Raw genomic sequence first — 24,730 nt, 5'->3', positions numbered from 1 at the left:
GGGCAAGATCAGTCAAAAAACATGGCCGCCATTAATCAGTAAACTTTGCAAAGGGCGGGGCTTAGCAGGATATCGGCCGTAACTCTGAGAACTCCTGATTAAACTCGGTGGGAACATCCAGCACTATGTCCTCAACATACACACCAATACACTTCATACTTAAGTTACACACTTGTGAATAACAACAATAAAATCAACATACCACACAACCTGGATCAACTGTTGATGAAACAGGGCTCTTTTCTCTTTTCACAAGCCTGCTTTTAACTCCAGTGGAAGTATTTACTAAACTGCACTGAAAGAGATTTATTCATCAGTGAGCTCCCCAGTGTATTAACTGCATGGTAGACAAGATAAGATGCTTCGTCAAGCTTGAAACCAACTGGATGCTGCTCGCAGCTTTAATTTTTGGTGTTTGAACGGCTTCCTTCTGTTGAGCGCAAAAAGGTTAGAACCCGCAAATTGCCACTCGCGGCTATATTATTTCATCTCTAAATTCTTTTTATAATTCTTATTTTTATTGCCCATTAAAACATCAAATTATGAATTAGTTTGTAATTTAGTCTATTTATTCATAGATTGATAAATTAGTTTATAAACAAATGTATTAATGCCAGTTTTTATTGTACAGTTAGTTATTAAATAATGAAATGCTTTATTACTACTATTTCTGTATCGCTTGTGGTGCTCCATAATATTATAGATATTTTCTCTGTATTGTTGTCTATAATTTTAATTTTATTTATCCATAATTTAGAATATATCTTTTTTAGAATATATCTTTTGTGGTCAGCCCAGAAAAACAAAAAGTTACTGTACAGTTACTGATTTATTCAGTATTGACAGTATCAGTAAAAAGACCTTTGAAAGAATGTGCTCTCTCCAAGCCGCCGCCTGGACTCTGCCAAAGATTGTTGGTCAGTGAAAAAACACATCACTCTGTAACATCTCTCTACAACCGCCAGGGAACTGATCGCAGCTCGTTAAATACGGGAGCATCCCACTTCAGTTCTTATGCATCAAATCGATATTTGGAGCTCATTAAGCTCAGAGTATTTGGATCAAGTAGTTTGGTGTAAGAGTTAGGTCCAGCTGTCCAACATCAGTCAATAATCAGTATTTCAGATCTTCTGCTGGCAGCTCACTTTCACGTTGGAGCTATGTCAGCATTAATTAGGCTAGTTTCATTAATCCTAACGATGATTCTTTTAGTAGCTGTCTGTAAAAGCTGTACGATTTTTTGGCTTCAGCTCCAACAGCAGCTTATGAATCTGAATTGAATCTGTCACCTGGACTTACTTCTAAATAAATGACAAATGATGAGAGACAAACTTAATGAGATTCGATAAGAGATTAGAAAGGATCTGATCGGTGGATTTCAATGTTTCCCCCAGAATGCCGCAGCATGCCATGCCATTCTTAGTGATCACTTTTGGCCTCAGTGGTTGCTGTTCAAGTGTCCCACTAAGCTCAGGGTGCAATCATACACAAGACAAGGGCCCCAGAACTAGCTAAACTAAATAGGATTTAGTATTTATTAGTGTTGTTAATTGTACCTGTGGTTTTCTTACTATAACATGTAAAACTGTTTGCCGTGGAAAAGGTTCTGGTTATTGTATGCAGTCCGTATTATCTGTAAATCTTGTTATGCAGTTCAGTGCTATACTGTAGCCTGGCCTTCAAACCAGATCCCTAACTGAACCTGGCCTATGTGCTGTCTGTCATTTTACAAAAAATGCGCTGTGAACGTTTTGTCTGACATACGGGGGGGGGGCGGTTGTTTTATTTTGTTTTGTTTTTTTTGTTTTTTGTTTTTTTTATAGACCCAACCCCAGAAAGAGACAAAAGCCCTGATCCTGGGAGGGACACAGTCAGTCCAGTCCCTGATATGGACGGGAAAAGACTGCGACTATCACTGCACTCCCCTGTCCTCAGTCCTCTCAACAAGCCCATTGTGCCTGTACGGGTGAGCGACAAAACCTACTGTCAAATAGGGCTTTATCAACTGACTGCAGGAGTTTAATGACTGCGTTTGTTTCTTACAATACGTAGGTCTTTGATAATACAGTAAAAGAGCTAGTATTTATATAAAACTCATTACTAGGCATTATTGTAATATTAAGTTGTTTATTTATGCTGATTTTTGATTTTAGTCAACATAAATGTTATTAGCTGCACCGGCGTTTGGCAAGTCAAATATCTGGCCAAAGCCCCACACATGAACATTACCCGGGCTGCTCTACTCCTGCTTGAAACGCACAGAGTTGAAATATTTGTCTGACCTTCTGCGTTGTTATTAATCCAAAGGGTCCACATCTTAATTTCAGAACACTGAAAAGTCCAAAGACTGGTATAAGACGATGTTCAAACAGATACACAGAATACCTGGTAAGAGAGTTTATCATCATTTCCACTCTTTGTATGTTTGATCACTTTTGCCTGTCATGTTTCTCTGTTGGTGTCCAAGGCTTGTGTATGTTTCTACATGTGTTTGTATCTTATGTCACACTGTGCTCTGTCTCTCCATCACTGTGCTCAGAGCCTATTGAGGAAAACCCTTACCGCCCCACCTACATTTTCCCTGAGAACTTTGACATTCAGATGAAATCAAAAGGTATCCGATGGCAGTAACTCCACTCTGGTTAGCTTTACTAATTTGCAGCCATCTTGGGCCCTTTCAAATACTTTAGCTATGTTTAATCTGTCATACTGATCAGGTGTTAAGTGCAAAACCAAATACCTTGAAGATGTCCAAAGTATTTGAAAGGATTTAAACTAATCTTTTTCCTTTCCACTCCACCCGGTAGAGCAACTATTTCCATCAGTTTCAAGTGCAATGCAAGTTTCGTGCTGATCCTGATGTTGCTTAGAACTTTGAATGCAACAAAGTTGCTGGTCTGGGACATTTTCAAGATCAGCAGCTGTTTTATGGATTTTCGTGGATTTCTGAGTGGCACAAATAAAATTAAAGGCACAATCTGTGATCCAGACTTAAACATAATTTTTGCCACCTCTACAAAATATTAAGAGACTGCAGTCACTCCTAAACTGATTGACAGACTTTTAATAGAATCATCAACACTAAACAGCCACTACATCCCAGTATGTAGACATGGGTAAAACTCAACTCTTAGTATATTCTCATACTCATGGGATTATACTATACCTTCGAATTATTCTTGTCTCAAAACACACCGATTGGACAAACACTGACAAATTTTCTTAGAGCACTCTGATGTTAGCGTGTTGACAAGGATGATGCACGAAGCCTTGTATTGTCATTCTACTTCTACTAAACTGTGACAACTTATTCGTGGCCTTTCTATTTTTTTCCCATCTAATATTAGAAATTTCAGACGGTTGCTTTCTCGAATATTTTCGTTGTTTGTAGATCCTAATTCATGAGCATGATACTCCTGTAACCTTGTGTGACTGGGATGTAGTGTAGGGACGTCGCCACTAGGTGCCACTGCAGCCCTGCACTGCGGTGGTGGACCGTCCTGTGCTGAGTGGAGGCTGTGCATAACCTTCAGAGAGTGTTTTGTTCTTCGTAATAAGCTCCACCAATTAGCGTTTGGTTTTAAGCTCTCGATGGTTATGGCTTTGGTTTCGATCTGCTCCTTTCAGCGGAGGAGGCGAGATTTGTATGCAGAATGAGACAAAGAGCTGCCAGACCTCTCGCTTGGGTTTCTCAGTCTCAGCTCGACGCAATGACTTCCATGTCTAGTTGTGACTGATGTGACTCTGTAAATGTTATATCACAGATAATATATAACTTCTACAGAGATCACTCTGAATGGGGCGGCTCTGGCGCTCTAGCCCTACAGTGCATTACTTATTCAGAGCCTTGATGCTCATCGATGCTCAGATCCCTTTTTAGCTCAGTAATGCTTCCTGTAAAATGCTTTGATGTGATACACTTTGATTTAATTTAACGCCTGGCCTAATGGAAGGTGTGAGGCGAGAGGACGCACACACAGGAAAAGAGGGTTTTTAATGCCTTTTGAAAAATGTAGTTTTGTGCTATATTCGTTAGAATGATCCTAAACGACTTATGATTGTTTTCTGCCCCCCCTTCAGATGATGGTCCCAGCCCCTTTGGTTACTTGGAAGATGGTGAGTTCTAGACTTGAGCTTTACATGCATAAAAAACTCTAAACACTGAAAAACTTAAAACTTTATGTCGTCCGTCATTGGTATTTCCAAAGATAACCTTCAGCACTCAGGGGCACTTTCTCACACTTCAACATTGGTAACGTTTCAGCTGGTGCATTAATGCATCTCGGCATCATCCTGTCAATATTTATGTGCCTGTTTTCAGTGAAAGCGGTCCCGCGCTCAAAAAGCGACGCCGAGGTCAATACAAGAGGCCGGTCGATGCCGGTGCCAGCACGGTCCTCTTCCCTCAAACCCTCTGCCAAACGGTCAGTGTCCTCCATCTGCTCCAACCCTCCTTATGACATTCACTTTGATATTTGACACAAAAACACAGTATGATCCCTGTGTTAGTAAAGAAAGGAGCTGTTTACAACGCAGAGTACTTCAAACGGCAGGATGTAAAAAGTAAATAATTTGTCATAAATGCAATTCTGACCTGAAACTCTGTCTGTTTCTGTTCTTCTTTTAAGGCAGTGTTCCCATGATATATAACCATGACTGTAATGGTAGATCAGTGTTCATAATGTCCATGTTCTCTCAGTATGACTTCAATGTCATTCCAAGGAAAAAAACTTTCTTGTATTCTTCTTTATTTAGACACAGTGCTAGTAATAGTGACTAAACAAGGCCGTGCACAGCAGAGCAAGAAAGATATTCCTTCTCCCTGACTGTGCAAATCTACGGTTATTCTATACCCGGTGGCTATGTCCTACAGTTTTTACACGCAGTGTGATTAGTTTTCATCCCTCCACACACACGTACACATACATGTCAGCACTTACACAGGATGATGTGCTCTCCGAGAAATGAGTGATAGAGTGATGAAGGAGGACAGGTGATGGAGGATAAACTGTCCTGGATAAACTGCTCCACTAGAGCTGCAGATGACACGTCAAGGACTGACGTTCCTCCTTCCTCGGTGGTTATCTATGTTTGGGTGCAATTCTGCTGGATGTCATTGACAGCCACAAAGAATTCCATTCATAGAACTGTATTTTGTGGTGGGAATGGATGTAGGATTGACTATTTCTTATTTATTTCAGTCCTTTTTTCTGAATAGTAATTTTAGTGTTGGCGGTCTATTAAGAAATTCTCTCAGGAAATGAGGCACTCTGTTTTTTGTCCCTGGGTCCAATCGAGTTTGCCTGATTGAATTACTGATTTGACTCAAGCATGAATTGGATTTTCTGTCACATCATCATTAGAGGAAGAGAGGGACTGGGAGAGAGAGCGCAGGGATTGTGAGGACAGACGTCATGTTTAAATTAAAAAAAACATCTTAGCCTATTCTGGTTGCCATGGAGACCACTTGATAAGGATTGGCTCTCTCCCATCCCACACCCCACCCCTCCCTGACACCACAGGAACGAGTGGGAGCCCCCGGATAAAAAGGTAGACACCAGGAAGTACCGCGCCGAGCCCAAGAGCATCTTTGAATATGAGCCGGGGAAATCGTCGGTGCTGAAGCTGGAGAGAACGGTACGCTAGCCGCCTGCCTTTTTTCCTGTTTCTCTCTGTCTCTCTCTCTCTCTCTCTCTCTCTCTCCCCCTCTCTCTTTCTGTGTGCATGTTGTCTGAGCTGTCCCCAACTCCACACACCATCCCCAGCCCCCACCCCCCACCCCCACCACCTCTTTATCTAAGCTCCTGGGTGGCAGCTTCACCAAAAGCTCAGGAGGCGATGTATGTGTAGCCCCGTTCGCCATGTGCACCACATTCCTAAAGGGTGTCCTGTTGCAGCGACAGATGATCGGGTTTGGCAGCAGGGGGAGTATCACTTACAAGGATAGCCATTGTCTTCCTGTCTTCAATTTAAGGTTATTGGGCTGAATCAGCTCAGTGTGAGAGGATCCCGGCGCAGACACAAAACATGGATCCTGTGTGTTTTCTTACTTTCGTCTCTAGCCTTAACACTTGGGGTTGAATAAAATGCTGCACTATTGTCCCGTGTCCTTGAGGGCTGTCTTTTGAGGATTAGCTTTGTTACATATAGTAGAGAACTTGCAGCAGCTGACTAGATGTACAGTGTAATATTTATACCAAAAACAGAGCACATTTACTTTGCATTTAGATTTAATAGGTCTCAAGTTTTTCATATTTCCCTCTTACATAATAGAGGACACGGGGATGTTCAGTATTCTGATTAAGTAGTTTGTTTATTATGTAATTATTGTTTGCCGGAAACTCAGTTACATCGAGCTAGTAGATGTTGTTAGCCAAGATCTGGCCCGATCCCAGTGCCAAAAAACACACTCATTACAGTTTGCTCCAGTTCATCCTGGGACCACTGTAAAATAATGGACTCTGTTGTTTTTCAATTACAAGCTATGATTACCAAGTTATCATTGGTCAGTGTCCTTGTTCTGTAAATGGTCATTTTCTGCGTTACGTCCATTAAGTTCTGTTGTCATTTACTTATTTAGACCTTCCAAATATATATATATATCTTAAAAATGGTTAAATTACATTTCAGAAAATGAGTTTGCATCTTTTGCTGGTCATTATCGGTACATGTATGTTGATTAGATAGAAAATGAAATCTATAATTATATTGTTCACATTAAATAACAGCACTTCTTGTATAAAAGAGTTGCTTAAAGGGTAGGTTCATATTTTTCAAGTTTATTTTGCAATAAGATTCCCTCTTTCCCTCCCTCTGTATTTCATCGGACAGTGTTTCATTGTTGAGCTGCATTGGAGGGATAGTAACAGTATGAATATGAGAAACAATTACAGCATCCTACCACTTTCTTAATGTACCACCCCATTATTTTTCCATTAAATATATAGCTGGAGCCAGCAGCCACTTAGCTTAGCTTGGCACAAAGACTGGAAACCGGGGGAAACAGCTAGCCTGGTAACAACATCCACCTGCCAGTGCCTCTAAAGCTCAATAATTGACATGTTAAATTTGGTTTGTTAAGTACAAAAACCGAAGTGTAAAAACAATAATTTGAGTTATGTGCCAGACTATTACTTAGGCGCAGGGACTTCCTGGAGTGTCACTGTCAGCACAAGACTCAAGGTTTTTGTACAGATTAAACAAATGAGATGATACATGTTAATAAATGAGCTTAAGAGGTGCTTGTGGGTGGATTTTGTCACTGTTGGACAGAGTCGGGCTCGCCGCTTCGCCTTGTTTCCCGTCTTTATGCTAAGCTAAACTAACCGGCCGCTGACTATAGCTCCATATTTATAATAGATGCGACAGCGCTATCAATCTTCTCATCTTACTCTCTGCAAGAAATCAATTAAGCATTTTTTTTCCAAAATATCAAAGTATTCCTTTAAAAAAAAAAAAAACTTACATGAATGTGAACCTATCCTTTACTTTTCATAAAGAAATCAGCAGGTACCTTCTTTAATGAGAAGACCTGCAGTGTTCTCACAGATAATGGCTCAATCAACAATGTCTGATAGGCTCATTACCTTTGGTGTGTATTTTCTGTGCTGTCTGAACTGTCTTCTCTTTGTCTTTCTCCTCCTCTTCTTGTTGCCATGCCCCTAGACTCAGGATGTAAGTCCAGAAGATGTAGATTTAGAGAATGAGCCTTGGTATAAATTCTTTTCAGAGATGGAGTTTGACAAAGCGGTAAGTGGTCACTGTCTTTAAAGTGACAGTATATTGTATTTCATTGCATGTGATAACATCCATGTTCAAATAATTCCTAAACAATCTGTGTCGTTCTATAAGGACTACTCCAGTATATACTCCTACTTTCACTTACAATATTGCACAGAATAATTTTCTTTTTAATTGATGTGGCACTTAAAAAGTTATGTGACAGCATGTGCGAGAAGAAAATGTATTTTTCTTCGAAAAAATGCACTACCATGTGTCCCATGTGGTTTAAGGAGGCCAACTGCTGATCCGTCTTTATGCACGCCTGTTTTTTCATCACAATATCTCGTCATTTTTTACCATTTTTCTGGACGTATATCAGCAATGTTATCTGCAGCAAGCGTTTTGATATAGCGGCTGCCATTCCTCATCATCACCTCATACAATTTAAAAAGATTTTGTCCCCAGTAGTGTCGAAAACAATCAACTGAGATCTATTTTTGCCCTCTGCAAAAGCATCCGTCAGCAGTTTATTTGTATCTGTGAGGCTGAGTGAGCACAATCAGCTCAGGCAACAAAAACACTTGGAGCCATTATGTTAGCTGTGGCTTTTATCCCTCTACAATTTAGATAATTAATATTTAATAACACTGATTATTGATTATGATTTATTATGCTCCAGTAGTAGCACAGGTGTCCATGACAAAAGATCAATTAAATGGTCAAAGGACTTTTGTCATTTTATGATATGGCATATTTACTTTACAACAGGATCTTGTGATCTCTCGCCAACCTTGGCAGCCTCCCCGTTCTTTCATGCCGCTAACTCAACACCCAAGAGCAACACTTTGTTTTGTTCTTTTTGATATGCAACCTGCCAAGTAGAATTCATATCATAAGCCGGGGGCCTTGACTGGTGATTCATCCAGAAGTCACTCTTCACTCGGAGAGCCTGCAGTCCGCACGAGTATAGGGCTCCAGGATAATCCCAGGCCCTTGAAATAATAATTGCTGCCTGTCTGCTATCTAGTAGATTTACCAAAATATTCACAGTGGTGAAGGCATGTTGAAGCAGTATACAGTGTCATGACAAATCCATGCCTCAGGTCTTAGATGGCACCAGACAACTGCGGCACTGGCTGCCCACGAACAGATGTTGGTTCTCCTCGCTCTCTGTCAGTCAGAGCCACAGTGCCACACCCTGGATCATATGAGGTGGCACCACTAACTACGACATGAGGTCATGTCCTAGCATCAGCCAGACGCAGGGGCAGAGTCTCCTGTTCCAGGTTAGTGTATATGTGGAGGAGGTTTAGCTCTGGAGGCGGCCGACTCTGTCTCATGGCAGCCTGGACGTTTGCCAGATGAGCTGGGCTTGATGACTGGCTCCTGTTTAATGTCAGAGTCACTTCTAAAGCTGCCACTGGTATGTGCAGTATTTGACCTTAAGGCTCGGCCAGACACACTGGCTCATTGGGGTTTGATTGACATATCGGTACTCGCTCGGAAGAGAAATATGGCTGGAAGTCTGCAAAAACAACAGTGTTAAGGAGTTAGATGAAGAGCTAGACCTCTCTTGCTCTGGTGCAGTTAGCTATTGTTCTTATTTATATCCTTTTAAGTGCTGAGGAGAACCACTCCTACAAATGAAGTAGTATTATACTGAGGGGAAACTTAATGACAGTATTGAAAGTTCGTCTTATACATTTGAACCACATCTTCATAACAATCTTCTTGTGATTTCACACTGCCAATTAAGCAGTTTTCAACCAAATACCTCTAAAGAATCAGGCTTACTGTAAGTAATCCATTTGATGAACCTACAAGACTGCAGTGTTTTTTTCTTCTTCTTTATCCTGTCAAATCATCATTACTCGTCCACTAGTAGCCCCTTATAGTCACCTAATAGCCACTGAGTAACAGTGACACCTGTGTATAATCACACTAATGGTCGTCTTGATTAATATTAACAAGTTCTGGGGTTGAAGAGGAATCAAAAACGACATCCAGTGGCAGTTAAAGTCAAAAAGAGGCTCATCGATATATACATGGCTTGCTGGAGCTGGAATTCCACACAGAACTATGGTCAGGAAGAGCATTTTGGCCCCCTACAACCGACAGAGTGACTCCATCTGTCGGGCATATGCTGAGGAGTGTGCTGCTGCCACACGATCTCAGCACTGAGTTACACAGAGAGCCTCCCCCTACCCCCTGACATATTCTAAAGGAGGCAACTCTGTAAGCCCACCAGCTCATTGTGGTCTCATATTTAACCTCTGTTATACACTTAACCTTTACCTTTAAGCACTTAGTGGAGATGGGATGTGCAACACGTATGGCTATAGCAGGCCCCTTCGCACTTGGGTAGCTGTTTGTTTTCATGAGAACGTATCAACACAGATAAGGTGCTGGAAAGAATGGGGTTCATGTTACCATGACCTACTCATGATCGCTATTTTGAAAATATGAAAGCGGCGCACACAGGAGCCGCAGCTCTGAGGAGCCAGGGACACCTGTTAGGAAACATGCACATGAAATTCTGCAGAAACGCTGTCATCGGTGGTCCATTGACTCACCAAGGCCTTCGCTCATGTCCATACACAGCTTCAGACATTTCACACGATTACTGCTTTAAGTATGTAGTTTCGTGCTGTATGAGTGTCTTTATAGGATAAGTCAAACCAGTTTTTTCATCTCTCTTTTACTCTCTCTGCCCCTATCTTCTGTTTGATCCCTTTATTTGATAAGCTGGATAAAATAGTTATGCAACTATCTCAGAGTAATGGGATGTTAAGTGATATCAGTGTAGGATTAATTCTGAAATTGAACAGTTTTGCCCTTTTATATAAAGAACATATCACGTAAACTGACACTAATCAGGAATTTGTAAATAACCAGATTAAGATTCCGTTTCTTTACTCCAGATAAGCCTTCCATGCTTGTTTCCTGTTTACTTTCCACTCATGCTGTGTGCATGCATGTAAGTCCAATTACCCAGGGGTGTCAGAGGACACTATCTTCTCCCCCTGACATCAGATTTGAGGGGGATACAAGATGTTGTGGCGCAAGGAAAAGCCGCGGATTATTCAGTGACACTGGCCTGTTCTCCTAGTCGACATGGAACATTTGGCTTTATAAATAGATCAGACTATAGACTTGCCAGCTTGATGTTCTGTTCTTATAAAGATTGGCATTTATTCTGAAAGGTTATTAATGATAGTCCTGCCCTGGCAACTAAGTGGAAAGGCATGTTGCGGTAAATGAACTGTTGAGAATGCTCCTTGTCTGGTCATCGGCGTGGGAAGCGAAGGCTTGGCCACGTCGTGGGGAAGTGGATGTGGTATTAACGGCCGGGCCGGGCCGGGCCGGGCTGGCTGGGATGAGGATTGTGCAATCGTATTTGCAAACAACACTTGCGCTCTTATTCATAGTGCCCGTGTCACGTCTGTTATTTTTACCTGCTGTGACGTCTGAAAAGAGGGAAAGCAACAGAAACAGTGGGCTAAAATTAGTTGGCTTTAAACCATTCAAAATGCTAGTGGGTGCTACCACACCGGTCTACCACCCCTGTGTTTTGAAGAGAATTTCAATACCTAAATAACTACCTTGACTCTTATAGTCTTTTAAACATTTAATCACTCACTTTTTGCTCATACTTTATTTATTTCTGCCTTTATGTTTTCTTTCTTTGTCTTTATAACATCGTTATAATTATATTTCATGTACCTTCAATGAAAATGGTTTACTGTATTCTTTACTCTGTCAGTAAGCATTTGTGTCTCTCATTGACTGTGTGAGATAGTGTGTTGAGTGTGTGTATGAGCGTGTGTGTGTGTGTGTGTGTGTGTGTGTGTGTGTGTGTGTGTGTGTGTGTGTGTGTGTGTAATTCGGCCTGCCTGCACCACCAGCTGGTTAATTGTCCCCTGGTCTGGTCCAGTGGTAATTGAGAGTGACTCAATACCAGACAAAAGAGACGGCTTCACTGGAAGACAGCCGCCCATTGGCTGAGTCTGTGACAGCCCCCTCCCTGCATGGGCGCCCCCTGACCAATGCACGCCCACCCGCCCTCTCCCCCCACCCCCTCCACTCTCCTCACTGCCGCTTGTTTTCTCCAACTTGCATGCAGGCCAAAACACACGCTTACTCCTCCATGCCAAGCCCAGTCCAGAGAAGCTAAGAACCCCGGCTGCTCGAGGCAGAAACCCAGAACAGCGAGTGAACGACACAGAGGAAAAGAAGAGAGAATCTGGCCATTGCTAATGCTCCTGCCTCTGTTCTAGCTGGAGGAGACCTTCCTGTGGATCTATCAATGACTTCTTTGTTTGGTTTGTTGCAGAGTGCCCCCTCTTTCAGCCCCCTGGAAACAGCCTCCGACCTGCAGCAGTAGTAAGTCCATGCTTCTCCTTTTTATTTGGATACTTGTGCTTTAAATCTTGCTTCCTTCTCCCAGAATGTAGATGATTATTTAAGGCATGTTATGAGGATAAATGTCAGAGAGAGATTTCTCCACCCTGTAGAGCTCACCCGCCTCCTGCTTCCTGAGGAGATCCTGTTAATAAGGCAAAAAGCTACCAGAACAACGTGTCCTCTGTATGTGTTTCATGGTGTTTTTAGGGGGGTGGGTGGTTGTAGTGTGAAGACATGGCTGCTATGTGTGGATTTATTTAGAGACAGTAACCTGGATGTCACTGGGATAGAGGGAACTCGCCTAGCTGCTGCATAACTTAAAAACCGTTATCTCCTTCTGAATGGGTGCTTGTACAGAACTATGACCAGCGGCTGGATTATGAAGGAGGATGTTAGCTCATATTAAGAAAAAGCTCACCGAGCTCTCGATCACTTTTGTTTTTGTCTGCTGACATTGAAATCTTCTATTTTTGTTTGAGTAATAAAATGTAAGGAATTTATGACTGAGGCATGGTAACTGTCTCGCGTTACAATCCAGGGAAAATAAGCTTCTCCCTCCGTTTCTGCTAAGAACTTTCCATCTGCTACAATCATTATGTCATCGTGGCCTAGTATTTGAAAAGAGATTCCTAACCCAACTTTTTAATCAGCTGATTTGTTGTTAATTTTGAAAGTAAAAAGGCTCCTGATGAAGTAATGGGGGAAGTTTGAACCCTTTAGACTCAAGTCATAAGCTGACTTCCTTCAAAGGCACAGGTTTTGAGGGCAGGATGTTTTTTGTTTTTTTTTTGGGTTGGGGTCTGTTTGAAATTGGAGACATGTTGAAGGATTTTCTTGTAAAGACCATGTTTGTAAAATGCAAAACCACATGTGCCTGTGTAGTGTGGTTCGATGAATGAATGAACCTCTAAGTAGATGCGTATGTTTTTGGGCCCTGATTAGACACGCACAATGTGTGCGTGATAGTAGACAGAAAAAGCCAGAAAAAACTAAAATAGCAAGTGGATATTGTCAGAGTATTGGAAGAAGGCTGATATTTAGCCTCAAAATAGAAGCTGTCATCCTAATTCAATTGTACCAATCAGTAAATGCATACTTGCATCTAAAAGAATCAAACATTGCAGTTAACCTGCAGTAAGCGCTGGCACTAGTTCTCTCTCAGGCAGCATGCTGACTGCTGATTTCACCAGAACTTTCCCAAGAGATGGTCTTAAATCTTGCATGGCTCCTGTACTGTACATTTCCTGTATAGCATTTAAGGGAATTCTTGAAACCTAGAACCAACATGATTTTAATGGCTCCCTGCGGTCTGCACATATTTTTTTCTAACAGCTATGAAAGAGCTTCTTGTTGAGATATGGAACAGGGAGAGCAATGTATCCATACATTTGCGCAAGCTTGTATAACACTCACTTGGCAACACTGCAGATGTAAAACACATTTTGGAAATGACTTTCCTCTTTCTCCTAACATCGAGTGAAAAAGGTTTGTATGGGTTTTGATTTCCCCTGTATGATACTGGAGTCCCTGTCAGTTTAATGACCGTGTTTGTCTGTACAAATAGAGGAGAAGCGTGAGTAACACATGAGCGGGGTGAAAGAGAGTAAACCTGAGAGTTGTACAGGTGCATGGCAGGGGTTGATGCACCATGTAGGAATGTTCAGAGAATATTTATAGAAATCTATCCTGTTGGCCTCTCTGCAATGCCAAGATATGCGTAGAAGCCAGTGCCCTCTCTCACCATCAGCCTCCAAATCCTGCAATTTCTTTCTCAAGTTTGCCTTTTTCTGTCTCTGATTATTTTGTCTCCCACAAGTCTGCAAAGAAAGGAATTACCTCAAGATATGCTAAATAAGAACCATATGACTGCTCATTACCCAGTTTGTGTGCCTCTGTTTATCATAAAAACTTGTAACACAACTCCTCTGAATGAATTCCTCTGTGTTTAATTAGCTGTCTGCGTTCCTCTCACCACTGTCTAGCTCCTCGAGCAAGTCTGGACACAGCGAGGTGGAGAAGGACAGAGGATCGTCCACAAGCGAGCCTGCGGCTCCAGAGTGCGACCGTCATGTATACAAGAGTGTCCTGGAGGGCGGCGACATTCCCTTACAAGGTCTACGGGCCTTAAACAAGCGCCACAGCAGCTCTTCCTCCTCTAAAGGTAGGATAGAAGCCACTTTACATATGTGGCCTGTAAAATGGAAGGCGTGTGTATGTTTGTGTAGGTTGATGTGGGGCTGGCTAGACAGTACAGCAGGCCATCGAAGGCCTTTCCTTATGAGACAGAACCAATGAGGTACAGACACTGATTTTGGACCGTTCACCGTGTCAGACAGGGATACATGTGTTTCCTTTTACCTTTCTGTTGGAATCCACACATTTTGTTTGAGCCCAGACCTCACAGCATTGGCCAGTCACCTCGCGGCATTCATTCCCTCAGCTGCTTTTGATTTATTATTGATGCCATGGATGTTTTCATCAAACATGTACTGGCCATCTGCTTTGGAAAACTCATGGAGGGAATGAGGTTGTCTTGCTAAGTCACTGGAGGCTAACCTTGGGCCCCCCCCCTTGCTCCAATTGTGAGTCGCCAGTCACTAGGCAGGCTTAGGGCAGGTCTCCAAAGTGTTTTAGCGCCAGGGAGCCTAGGGCCAGAGTATGGATGGATGAGGAGGGACGAGCGAGATAAATAGAGCTCTGCTCTTCACTACCTGGCCAGACAGGGGTGAGATAAACAGGAGGGACACAGAGGGTGGGCAGGCATGAGGAAGTCAGCTGTCAGTGTGAGGTCAGGGGCCGGAATGCCTGCGCACATGGCCAGGGAGAGAAACGCTGGAGGAGGACAGAAGCGGAGATGGTAGGAAGACAAATGAAGGGACAGTGTGACCGTACACATATCATTTCATTACATTTCGTTACATTTTGGTTGGGTATATTTCCAAAACAGTAACTAATATACTAACAAAATACTAATATTTTAAAAGAAGAATCATTCATACAGTGTATCTAGATAGTTGCTGTTTTAGCTTTTACCCAGTCGAACTGTGAAAAGATTCCGTAAATGGATTTGGCACTCCAGTCAACTGACTAGCATGCTCTTTCATTAGCCTCCTGCCAGAGGCACCACCTTGATCATTAGAGTCACTTACTGTTCTCCACATACAAGGTGAAGTGCAGACAGGCCCAAGAGATAACCAAGTGCTAGAAACCAAGTGCTTCATCATGTGTTTCAGTCTTGTGCTCATGAAATAAAAAAATATCTGTATTAACATTTGTGTTTTTAAAGAACTGAGACTCCTTGAGGGCGTTTTCAGTGGCCAGAATGGTAACACTTTACTTGCCACATTCCCTTCAAAAATATCTAGTTTACTTCCTCAGTGTGTGTTTTTCTGGCAGATATGAATGTGACAGATGGGTCACTCATGCTACAGAAGTGTTTCACAGCATGTGAAAGTGTTGTGTCATTTCCCAGTTCCATCTGTCATGCTGTCACAAGCCTACTATAGCCAGGAACTGACAAGTGAATGTCCTAGAGGTCTTTGACTGTCGTATTTTACTGGTCAGGTTGAGTCAGGGTGCATTTTTTATTTACAACCGTGTAGGGGAGCAGCACATGCAGCAAACATGCGAGCAAATTTTTAGCGCTAACATGAATACATAATAGGTAACAGACAAAATTTGAATATGCTGCTTCTTTTCTTTTTGTTTTTAAATTGTATTGCTACTGCATTCAGTGGTAAGAATTCCTATAAGACATCCAACATCGCAACATTTCATGGCATATTGCTGTTTTAATACGTTATGTTTCACTTGTTATGTTGCTGTTTACAGTGATACTGATAATGCAGGAATCTGTTAGACAGTAAATTTCCCCTTGTTCCTTTTTTATAAAACATAATTATTTACTGTCATCTATAACTTGATGCTCAGTGCATCAAGTCTGCTTCCTCTTCTCATCTACTTTCGATGGAACTCGGTCTTTACTTTAGAAATGTGCCTGACTCTGTTTTAGTGTGTATGTGTGTGAACCTGTGACCATTGTAATCTAATATGTTGTTTATTCTGTTGTCCTGCATGCTTGCCAGTGGATTATAAAGGTGGGAATGGCTATATAATTTCACCCTGCTCCTCTGTAAATAGTCGATCGGTTCTTGCCAGTAATGCAATAGGTAACCAGTTTAAGAGTAAGAAGCCTCTTTCTGCTGCCAAAGCCTGCATACCTCAAATCCTGCCTTCTAAATTCAAGCCCAAGCTGCTGCCGCCCAGTGGTGACAGTCAGGAGAGCAGAACTAATGCTGTCAGGCACCCAAAGGCCCACAGCTGTGAGGATTTGTACACAGGGCCATGTGACACAGACTTTGCTGGAGCAGAGGAAAGGGAGAGTGGGCAATATTCAGACTCAAAGTCTACCTGTGGCAGCGGGTGTGCGGATGGCCTCGGGAATGTTTCCCCTGCAATTAGGAGGAGCACATCTGAGTTTTCCAGCCTCTACAGGACCATGCATCACATCCAGCGGCCCAGCTCAGCCGGCTGCAGCCCCCACGGCAGCGTCCGGAGCCTGGCCTCCCTTTTTGAGAAGGCAAAGGCAGAGGGGGGTGAAAGGTCAGAAGCAGATGACGGGGGTAACATTCCACGGGATGCGGTGTTGTCACGTGTGAGCGAGTTTGAAATGATCATCCAGCGGTCCAGCTCAGTGCCCAGCCGCTCATCCTCCCTGCCCACCCTGCACTCCAGCCACAGCCATAGCCCCGACCACATCCCCGCCCACCTCTACATGGCGTCTGCGGTGTCGGCGGAGTCCCTTCTGGTAGCCGATGCCACCCAGACGGATGCCTCCTCCCGAGTGGAGACAGAGGGCAAGAGCTCCGAGGAGGAGGCCTTGTCACCAAGCAGTGTGGCGGTGGAGGAGGCTGCTTCCTCCTCAGAGGAGGGACACAACATCCGGACTGAGTCCCCCTCTAACACTGAAGCTGAGGTTGAGCAGATCTTCAGTAAAAGTTCCTCAGAACTGATCCAGCAAAATTTCAGTGCGTCAAAGAGTCCCTTAGCACTGTTTACAGCGTCCCCTCCACAACACAACCATCTCCACCACCACCACCACCACCACCTCCTGCACCACCTGAACCATCAGCTCCTCAAACCAAGCAAATGTAAAGGCTCCTGCCCAGCCTCCTACACACGCTTCACCACCATCCTCAGGCACGAGAGGCAGCAGGCCACAACCCAACAGGGGAGGCCGCCGACTCCGGAGAAGAAGACCACGCTGCCTGGAAACCTCTTCCTCATGGGCCCTGCTCCCTTCAGGCCACGGAAGAATCTGCAGTCCCACCAGACTCGGAGAACCGTGTTAGCCACCAAGGTGACGATGGGCACACAGAGGCCCAGCAGCCTGTCCCCTGAGCTCAGACCTCTGATTCCTCAGCGCCTGTCCTCCCTGGAGGTCTTGGAGAGGCTGAGTAATGGAGAAGATGGCCACACTGACCACCTGAGTAATGGGCAGGGCTTGGACGCCAATGGGAACCTACTGCAGCCGCTGGCAGCTCACCGCAGAGGTGGCTATCTCCATCCCTTCACCACTGTCACCCTCCTCCCTCCTTCCTCTGTGGTCACTCATTTATCTCGACTCTCTCTTCACCTCGTGTCCCTTTTTCTCCACAAAGCGACGCCGCCACCCTCCATCGCTAGTCTGTGTGGTGTGTTTACAAAGTGAGAGGGAAGCCTACATCTCATACTGAGTGTGCTGTTTGGTTCTCTTCCATTTCACTGTGAATGAGTATGGTCCCACATCAAAACACTTCACTGTAGGAGGTTAAGGCAGCTTTTGGTAATGTATATATCTCCTGGTGACATCAGATTTGAGTTGTATGCAAGAGTGCTAGAGCCTGCATAAGCAGTACATTGATTCAGACAGAATTCTGTGTCTTATTACGGCATCAGATAAATGTAGATGAAATCTGATTTCTGTCTTTTTTTATATTCCATAATGAGATATAAAATTTAGTCCATACCTAGGTAAAGACTTACCTTAAACTAAAATCCCAGCATTCATCTGTAATGTTTAAGCAGGATGTTATGTATTAACATTGCATACGCTCTCTCAAATTGATGACTCACCGTTTCTGTATTTCTGTTTGGTTTTTTTTTTCTGCTTTTTGGGGACTGTTCACATCTGCCATCTTTCATTCTCTTACCATGAAAGGTTTGTTTTAGCCAGACAGGATGTTTCCTGTTTTGATTTCTTTCACGTCACAGCCAGTTCTCGGGGCATCAGGCACAAACCTGAAACATTGATAGTTGTTTCTTGTGGCCCTCGCTGGGACACAGAGTGAAACATCTATGGTGGTGTGGGAAGCAAACTAAGTGATAGTTAATAAGGTGAAACTTCATTAAAATAATGGATGCTGGTTGGTTGATCAGTACAACCATGATGTCATCTTCATTTTCTTATGGCCAAGATACAGTAGGTTTCAGATTTTCCTTCCTGCATTTTTTTCCTTCATGAACACACATCGGGTCATTCTGTGTCCATTCCTATTTGCATGCAGGATTACATTTGGCTTTTTTGATGTGTGTGTGTGTGTGTGTGTGTGTGTGTGTGTGTGTGTGTGTGTGTGTGTGTGTGTGTGTGTGTGTGTGCATTTTGTTTCAGTGTTGCAGAGATTATGGTGTTCATTTAAAGCATGCATGGTTGTACAGTAGTTAATATATATTTTTATAATTATGTTCACTTGAAGGAGGAGGAGGATTAAGGAGTTGACTGCAATATCATCATCTTATTACTGAAAGGTTTTGTTCTTTAATTTATCTGCCTTGAGGTTGACGACGAAATTGCTTCACAGCGTAATCCTCTTTCTGTTTCTGTTCCAGACTCGTCCCCAGCTCACGGGGAGAGCCAGGATGAAGTGTTGCGGAGGCGTCATGGGGACAAAGAGGTGAATTTCCCTAAAAATGAATCCAAACTTTCAAAAATTATACCTCACTGACAATGATTTAGTAAAGAGAGCTGTGTTATGAATGAGGAGATCATATATTATACATATCAAGGAATGTGTCACATGAATAAAAGAGTAGAAGAGACCCATATCTGGCGGGGACAAACAGTTCAGTCTGGTTTCCTGGTAGAAAATCTTGGAGGAGCAGCGGCGGCTGAAGCGGGAACAGGAAGAGGCTGACACAGCGTCGAGGCGACACACAGGCATTGTTCCGACGCACCACCAGTTCATCACCAACGAGCGCTTCGGAGACCTGCTCAACATCACAGATAACACAGAGAGAAGGAAATCAGGCATAGAGGTACAATACAGGGCTGTGTCTTATCCCTCTGTAAGCAGGAAAAGAGACGACAGATGCTTTGTCAGTTTGTGTGTGAGTCAGGCTGTTGGGGGGGGGGTTGAAGGGCCTGTCAGCAGGATTTTTGCAGACACAGATGGCTTTCTCCTCCAGGTCAAAAATTCAGAGGGTGGGAGCAGTAATAGAATGGAGAGTTTATCACTGAATATTTCCAGCAGATTTCCAAACTTCACTCCCACAGTTCACACTGTTTGCCAGATATATATCTAGATGTAATGAAACTGGTATTAGTTGCACCCTTGTGTTTATCAAGGTGTGCCTGCTCTCTTGGCAGGCCAGTCTGACAGTAAACATCCCACAGTAGCTGGGCCTGCTCCAGAGGACAATTAACCCAGTCAGGCACAAGCACGTCATTCCTGTCATTGTATATTTATGTACAGAAGGGGCATTGAAAGGACAACTCAGGCCATTTACAATTTATAACAAATACCAGAAGTGCTTGTCATTTATATACATAAATGACAAGCACAAAGAGTATAATAGCCAAAAAACTGACAAGGATGTAAGACTATTTAGTCTTTTGGAAAACTTTGATTGACTCAGTACAATGTTAAGAATATTTATGCAGTTTTAGTCATAAAATAAGAATCACTCAAGTCTCTTTTTTATATCCACACAGAGAACTCCAGCCATGGCTCGCTTTGACTTCAGAGCAGAAACTCTAAAGTAAGTGGAAATAATCAGAATTTGTATGTAACTGTGGTTTGAGAAACACCTTACGATTTATTGCAATCCAGTACAACAGAGATGTTGCCTGTGTATTTTTACTTAGTAGCAGAGTAGACATTACTGAAATGATAGCCGGCTTCTGTTTTGACTTGAAGTATCTCATAGGCAGGTTTGATGATGAAGCGGTGCCAGAAAATCTGACAATCGCGGGAAATTACTGTTTAGTATAGTAAAATAGTAGTAACAAATGATTTACAGCTTAACTGCTACCAGAATGGGACCACCTGAACTCTAAGCAGATGCTGTACGATAATAAATGCTATTGGACAGAGGTTCTGCATGAGATCACACTCTTAACATTTGTGCTGTAAAACAGTCTCTTTCATTTTTTGAGAGTATCCAATCTCTTTGGAACATTTCTAGGGAATTACCATTTCAAAAAGGAGACATCGTGTACATCATTCGACAGGTGGATCAAAACTGGTATGAAGGGGAGCATCATGGAAGAGTTGGTATTTTCCCCCGAAGTTACGTTGAGGTATGTGGGTCCTCTCTGCCTTTCTTTACTCACAATAAGGATTTTTGACGGACAGCTAGCAGCAGAAGTTGTTGTTAAATAATATGCTCGGTACATAATTTAATTCACATTTTGTGACAGTTACTCGTAGAAATAGTTTCTGTGTCATCTGTAAGTGCATTTTGGAAGAGGATTTGCACAGTAATTTTTTCCGCAAGCCACAATTTGAGTTGTATTGTTTTTTCTTGTTCAGTCATTTTCGTTATATGTTTTTTGTGCAGCTCCTTCCCCCCACAGAGAAAGCCCAGCCAAAGAAAAGTGTCCCAGTACAGGTCCTGGAATATGGAGAGGCTGTCGCCCGCTTCAACTTCAACGGGGACACGGTGGTGGAAATGTCCTTCAGAAAGGTGTGAAGTGGGAGTTTGTCAGAAGAAACTGATTTTTTTAAAACCTTTTTTTACTTAATTTTTTAACAGTATTTATTATCAATGTTCTGAACATGTGCAGGGTGAGAGGATCACGCTAATTCGTAGAGTTGATGAGAACTGGTATGAAGGAAAAATCTCAGGCACCAATCGCCAAGGCATCTTCCCCGTCACCTACGTAGAAGTGCACAGAAGACCTCGCATCAAAAACGGGCTGGAGTATCCCGACCCTCCTGTCAGCCAGTCGCCGCAGCGCAGCACCAATGCTTCTCCTCAGGTGAGGACTCTAAGTCGAACTGATGGGTCAGTCTCAGGATACATCCACATATTTAGTGGAGAGCTGACCCGGTTTTTTATTAATACTACATCTCTGAATCCAGAAATTCTCTTTTGTGTTCACCTTGACACCCACCTTTAGTTTAAATTTTTGTCTTGTGAATTTGTTTTATCTTTCATTTCCTTTTCTTTCTCTCATCCCTTCTTCTTCTCTCTGTTGCTCTAAAAAGTTTTATCGTAATCGCCTGACCACCTCCCCCCTACCCCTCCCTCGCTCCCCCCGCCGCTCCGTGTCGCCCGAGGTCCACGCTGTCTCCTCTGAGTGGATCTCCCTGACTGTGGGAGGAGGGAGCCCTCCTGCCGCCCCCACCCCTCCCCTGCCGCCGCTGCCCACCGTGTCCTACCGCTGCGGCGAGTACCTGCCCCCGCCTTTCTCTGCCAGCCCCGTGCCTCCCATCACCGGCAGCCCATACTGCATCTCCCCCATGGCCTCCCCATCTGCCTCCCCTCTACCTCCGCCGTACCCTCCCAGGCCCACCACTCCCTTCCTCACATTCACCCCACCTCAGGGGGAGGACTTCCTGCTCTCCCCTCCCTCGCCACGTCTGTCACGCAGCGTGAGCCCCTGTGGCGGGCCGGTGCTGGAGGGCTGGCTGAGGGGGGAGAAGGAGTTGACAGAGGGGGAAGGCACAGAGGGGGACAGGGGCCGCGCAGCCCCGGGCAGCAGGCGAAATAGCCCTGCAGAGGTATCTTCTGCATGGTGTGCAGTGTTGCATCTGAGGCTTACTCTGGAACATGGGCTTTTTGGCCACAGTTTGATTCCCTAAAACAGAGTTTGATGAAGTACGGAAGATGTGACTAACTTGTAGTTTTGACCTGAAGTTGATTTTAGCCCTTCAGAGGGTGAATATGCTGGTTTAGTGAAGGCAGAACAAGTTCAACCTTGTCACACTGCTTTAGGCTGCAGGTCTGCATGTTGTTTGTGTGCAGTACTAACACCAAATGATTTACAGCGTTCAGGTGTTTATGTAGTTCAGTGTCATATTTCCTAACTGTTAAGGACTGTTGGAAGCTATTGTGCTTGCACTTCCAGGATTTATTTGAGAGCTCAAATTACTTTGTCTTCATAAAATTCAACATATGGTTGCATGTTGTTGTTCCCTGCAGAGGTGTCAGAACACGGATGCCATTGAAGGTTGGAAATTTTTTTAGGACAGTGACATATTTATTAGTGAGTATTTATAGGTTTCACATGTTAGCTTTAGCTTGAAAGAGCTGCTGCAAGGTCGAAGTTTCCACCTACAAGGAAGTGCAACTTGAATGTCTCTGAAGTATGACATTTTAACAGCAGGTGGATATGAGGTGCGATTGCCAGAGGAAAGCTTTATTTTAAAATGTCCAGGCTGATGTGACGTTTTTGTGTTGCAGTTTGTGAAGAATGAGGCTGACCTTCATGGACGGAGCTCCAGAAGCCCTGTGATGCTGTTTGACATCCAGGATAACAACAACGTTAACTCCTTTGCGGTAAGGTGGTAGAGAGTTTCCTTGGATCTCCACCGGAGATTTACAAAAATTATGTGAAGTTTGTTAAGTGACTTCATTATCTGTTTATTTTCAAAACCCATCACTTTCGAAGATCCATTTGACTCACATCATCTTTGGCTCCCACTATATCTTCTGCATTTGTGCTACATGTTAAACATGTGATATATTAGAGGACTCTCCTTTCATTAAAGGAATAGTTTGATATTTCGGGGAGATAAAAAATGTGCCTTTCTCAGTAAAAGGTAAATGAGAAGATCAATATCACTCTCACGTTTGTCTGTTCAGTATGAAGCTGAAGGCAGCGATCAATACTCTTGTAAACTGTGTATTTTGAGGACAGAAAAAAAAAACTTAAATAGTCAGATTAAATAATTTACAACAAAAATAAAGAGGAGTTCCCCAGACAAACAACTCATTCACATTTCTGTCTGGCCTATAATTGGTTGTCTGAACATGTTGTTGCTCTCCCCCCACACACTGAGCACAGTTAGTCCAGAGCCACAGCCACATGAGAGCACATTTACCAAGAAATATAAAAGGGGATTAAAGGGGTGTGAAAAATTGCCAAATCTAGCGAGAAAGTCACTAAATTGGCAACACCGGTCATCACCATCACACTACATCGCCATTACATTGTTTTCCCCTCTTTTCAGTATTTATGCTAAGCTAAGCTAAGCTAACCAGCTGCTGGCTTCAGCTTCATATCAAATGGACAGATATGAGAGTAGAAAATCAATTCTCTTATCTAACTCTCAGCAAGAAGTAGAATATGAGTATTACCCAAAATGTCAAAATATTCCTTTAAGCTGTACCCGCCAGCTTCCCTTTAATACTGCATGTTCAAACTGAGTAGTATCTCTTAAAAAGTGAAGTAATGTTTCCTGTTTCCTGTCTGCATGCTCTCATTCTGGTGTCTTGCCTTTTCATGCCACTTCTCCGTGTCCCGACCAACATCTCCTCTGCTTTTTCTCCTGGTTTTTTAATGGAACACTTCCTTTTCTTCCTTGCTACTCACTGGACCCACCTTCCTGTCTCGCCCTTCGCCCCCCTCCCTCTCTAACTCCTCACCTACCCCCTCAACTTCACCTGGGCCTCTTCCGGGACTCTCTGTGGGCCTGTTGTCTGTCTTTCTCTGACGACTTCACCTACTACTACTAGGAGGCAGTGTGTAATGAGATCTTGAATATAGCTGAGACCTCGGTGAGGTACTGCAGCACCCTGTCCCACCACCCTCATGACTCTGTTCATAGACTGCACCCCCACCCCAGTAAACAATCTCTCATCATTTCCCAGCAACCCCACTCCCACAGTAGCAGTCCAGAGCCGAGTCGTCTCAACTGTGGAATGTGAGTAAGATCTGTGTTTTAGTTCGACACCAACACTTTCATTTTCTCATGATTTCATATATTGCGTCTTCCCAGCCTTGTAAGTTTACCAGTTTATGTTTGTATCCTCCTCCAGTTTCCAGGCTTTGTACAGTTACGTGCCGCAGAACGATGACGAGCTGGAGCTGCAGGAGGGAGATCTCGTCAGCGTCATGGAGAAGTGCGATGACGGCTGGTTTGTTGGTATGTGCTGCAGGCCCCGGGATACATTCTTCAGAGATGCAGTCACACTCACTGTGTCACATGCATCCATATAGGGTTTCCACAGAATGACAGCAAAGGACTGCACACGTGCAATGTGTATGATCAGGGCTCCTAGACAAGTAGAGTCATCTTCACTGTGTCACATCCTTCCGTAAAGAATGAGAGTGGATGATACAGTGTAATGGACATGCTCAGGCTATGCACTAAATGTTAAACATAGCTCAGATGTGTTA

General features: G+C 43.4%; 1 protein-coding gene across 3 annotated transcripts in view; it reads left to right on the top strand.

Annotated features, from left to right (window-relative positions):
• LOC120796415 (sorbin and SH3 domain-containing protein 1) overlaps nucleotides 1-24,730 on the top strand; it is a 34,348-nt gene that overhangs the window by 6,000 nt on the left and 3,618 nt on the right. For 2 of the 3 annotated variants that reach the window (XM_040139237.1, XM_040139236.1), the window contains 19 exons: nucleotides 1,824-1,966; nucleotides 2,328-2,388; nucleotides 2,540-2,614; nucleotides 4,081-4,116; nucleotides 4,322-4,424; nucleotides 5,523-5,637; nucleotides 7,666-7,749; nucleotides 12,056-12,105; nucleotides 14,109-14,287; nucleotides 18,994-19,058; nucleotides 19,249-19,419; nucleotides 20,096-20,142; nucleotides 20,569-20,683; nucleotides 20,944-21,069; nucleotides 21,170-21,364; nucleotides 21,594-22,109; nucleotides 22,792-22,887; nucleotides 24,202-24,254; nucleotides 24,370-24,476. In XM_040139237.1, the coding sequence (XP_039995171.1) occupies nucleotides 1,824-1,966; nucleotides 2,328-2,388; nucleotides 2,540-2,614; nucleotides 4,081-4,116; nucleotides 4,322-4,424; nucleotides 5,523-5,637; nucleotides 7,666-7,749; nucleotides 12,056-12,105; nucleotides 14,109-14,287; nucleotides 18,994-19,058; nucleotides 19,249-19,419; nucleotides 20,096-20,142; nucleotides 20,569-20,683; nucleotides 20,944-21,069; nucleotides 21,170-21,364; nucleotides 21,594-22,109; nucleotides 22,792-22,887; nucleotides 24,202-24,254; nucleotides 24,370-24,476 (2,337 nt within the window). Of the gene's footprint in view, nucleotides 1-1,823; nucleotides 1,967-2,327; nucleotides 2,389-2,539; nucleotides 2,615-4,080; nucleotides 4,117-4,321; nucleotides 4,425-5,522; nucleotides 5,638-7,665; nucleotides 7,750-12,055; nucleotides 12,106-14,108; nucleotides 14,288-16,211; nucleotides 17,679-18,993; nucleotides 19,059-19,248; nucleotides 19,420-20,095; nucleotides 20,143-20,568; nucleotides 20,684-20,943; nucleotides 21,070-21,169; nucleotides 21,365-21,593; nucleotides 22,110-22,791; nucleotides 22,888-24,201; nucleotides 24,255-24,369; nucleotides 24,477-24,730 lie in introns of all 3 variants that reach the window. The other variant, XM_040139238.1, reaches the window with a different exon arrangement.

Source organism: Xiphias gladius, chromosome 11 (genome assembly GCF_016859285.1).
Source record: "Xiphias gladius isolate SHS-SW01 ecotype Sanya breed wild chromosome 11, ASM1685928v1, whole genome shotgun sequence".
In the NCBI taxonomy this organism is placed as follows: Eukaryota; Metazoa; Chordata; class Actinopteri; order Istiophoriformes; family Xiphiidae; genus Xiphias; species Xiphias gladius.
Note: the sequence above shows the minus strand (reverse complement) of the source record. Positions and strands in the feature narration are given on the sequence as shown.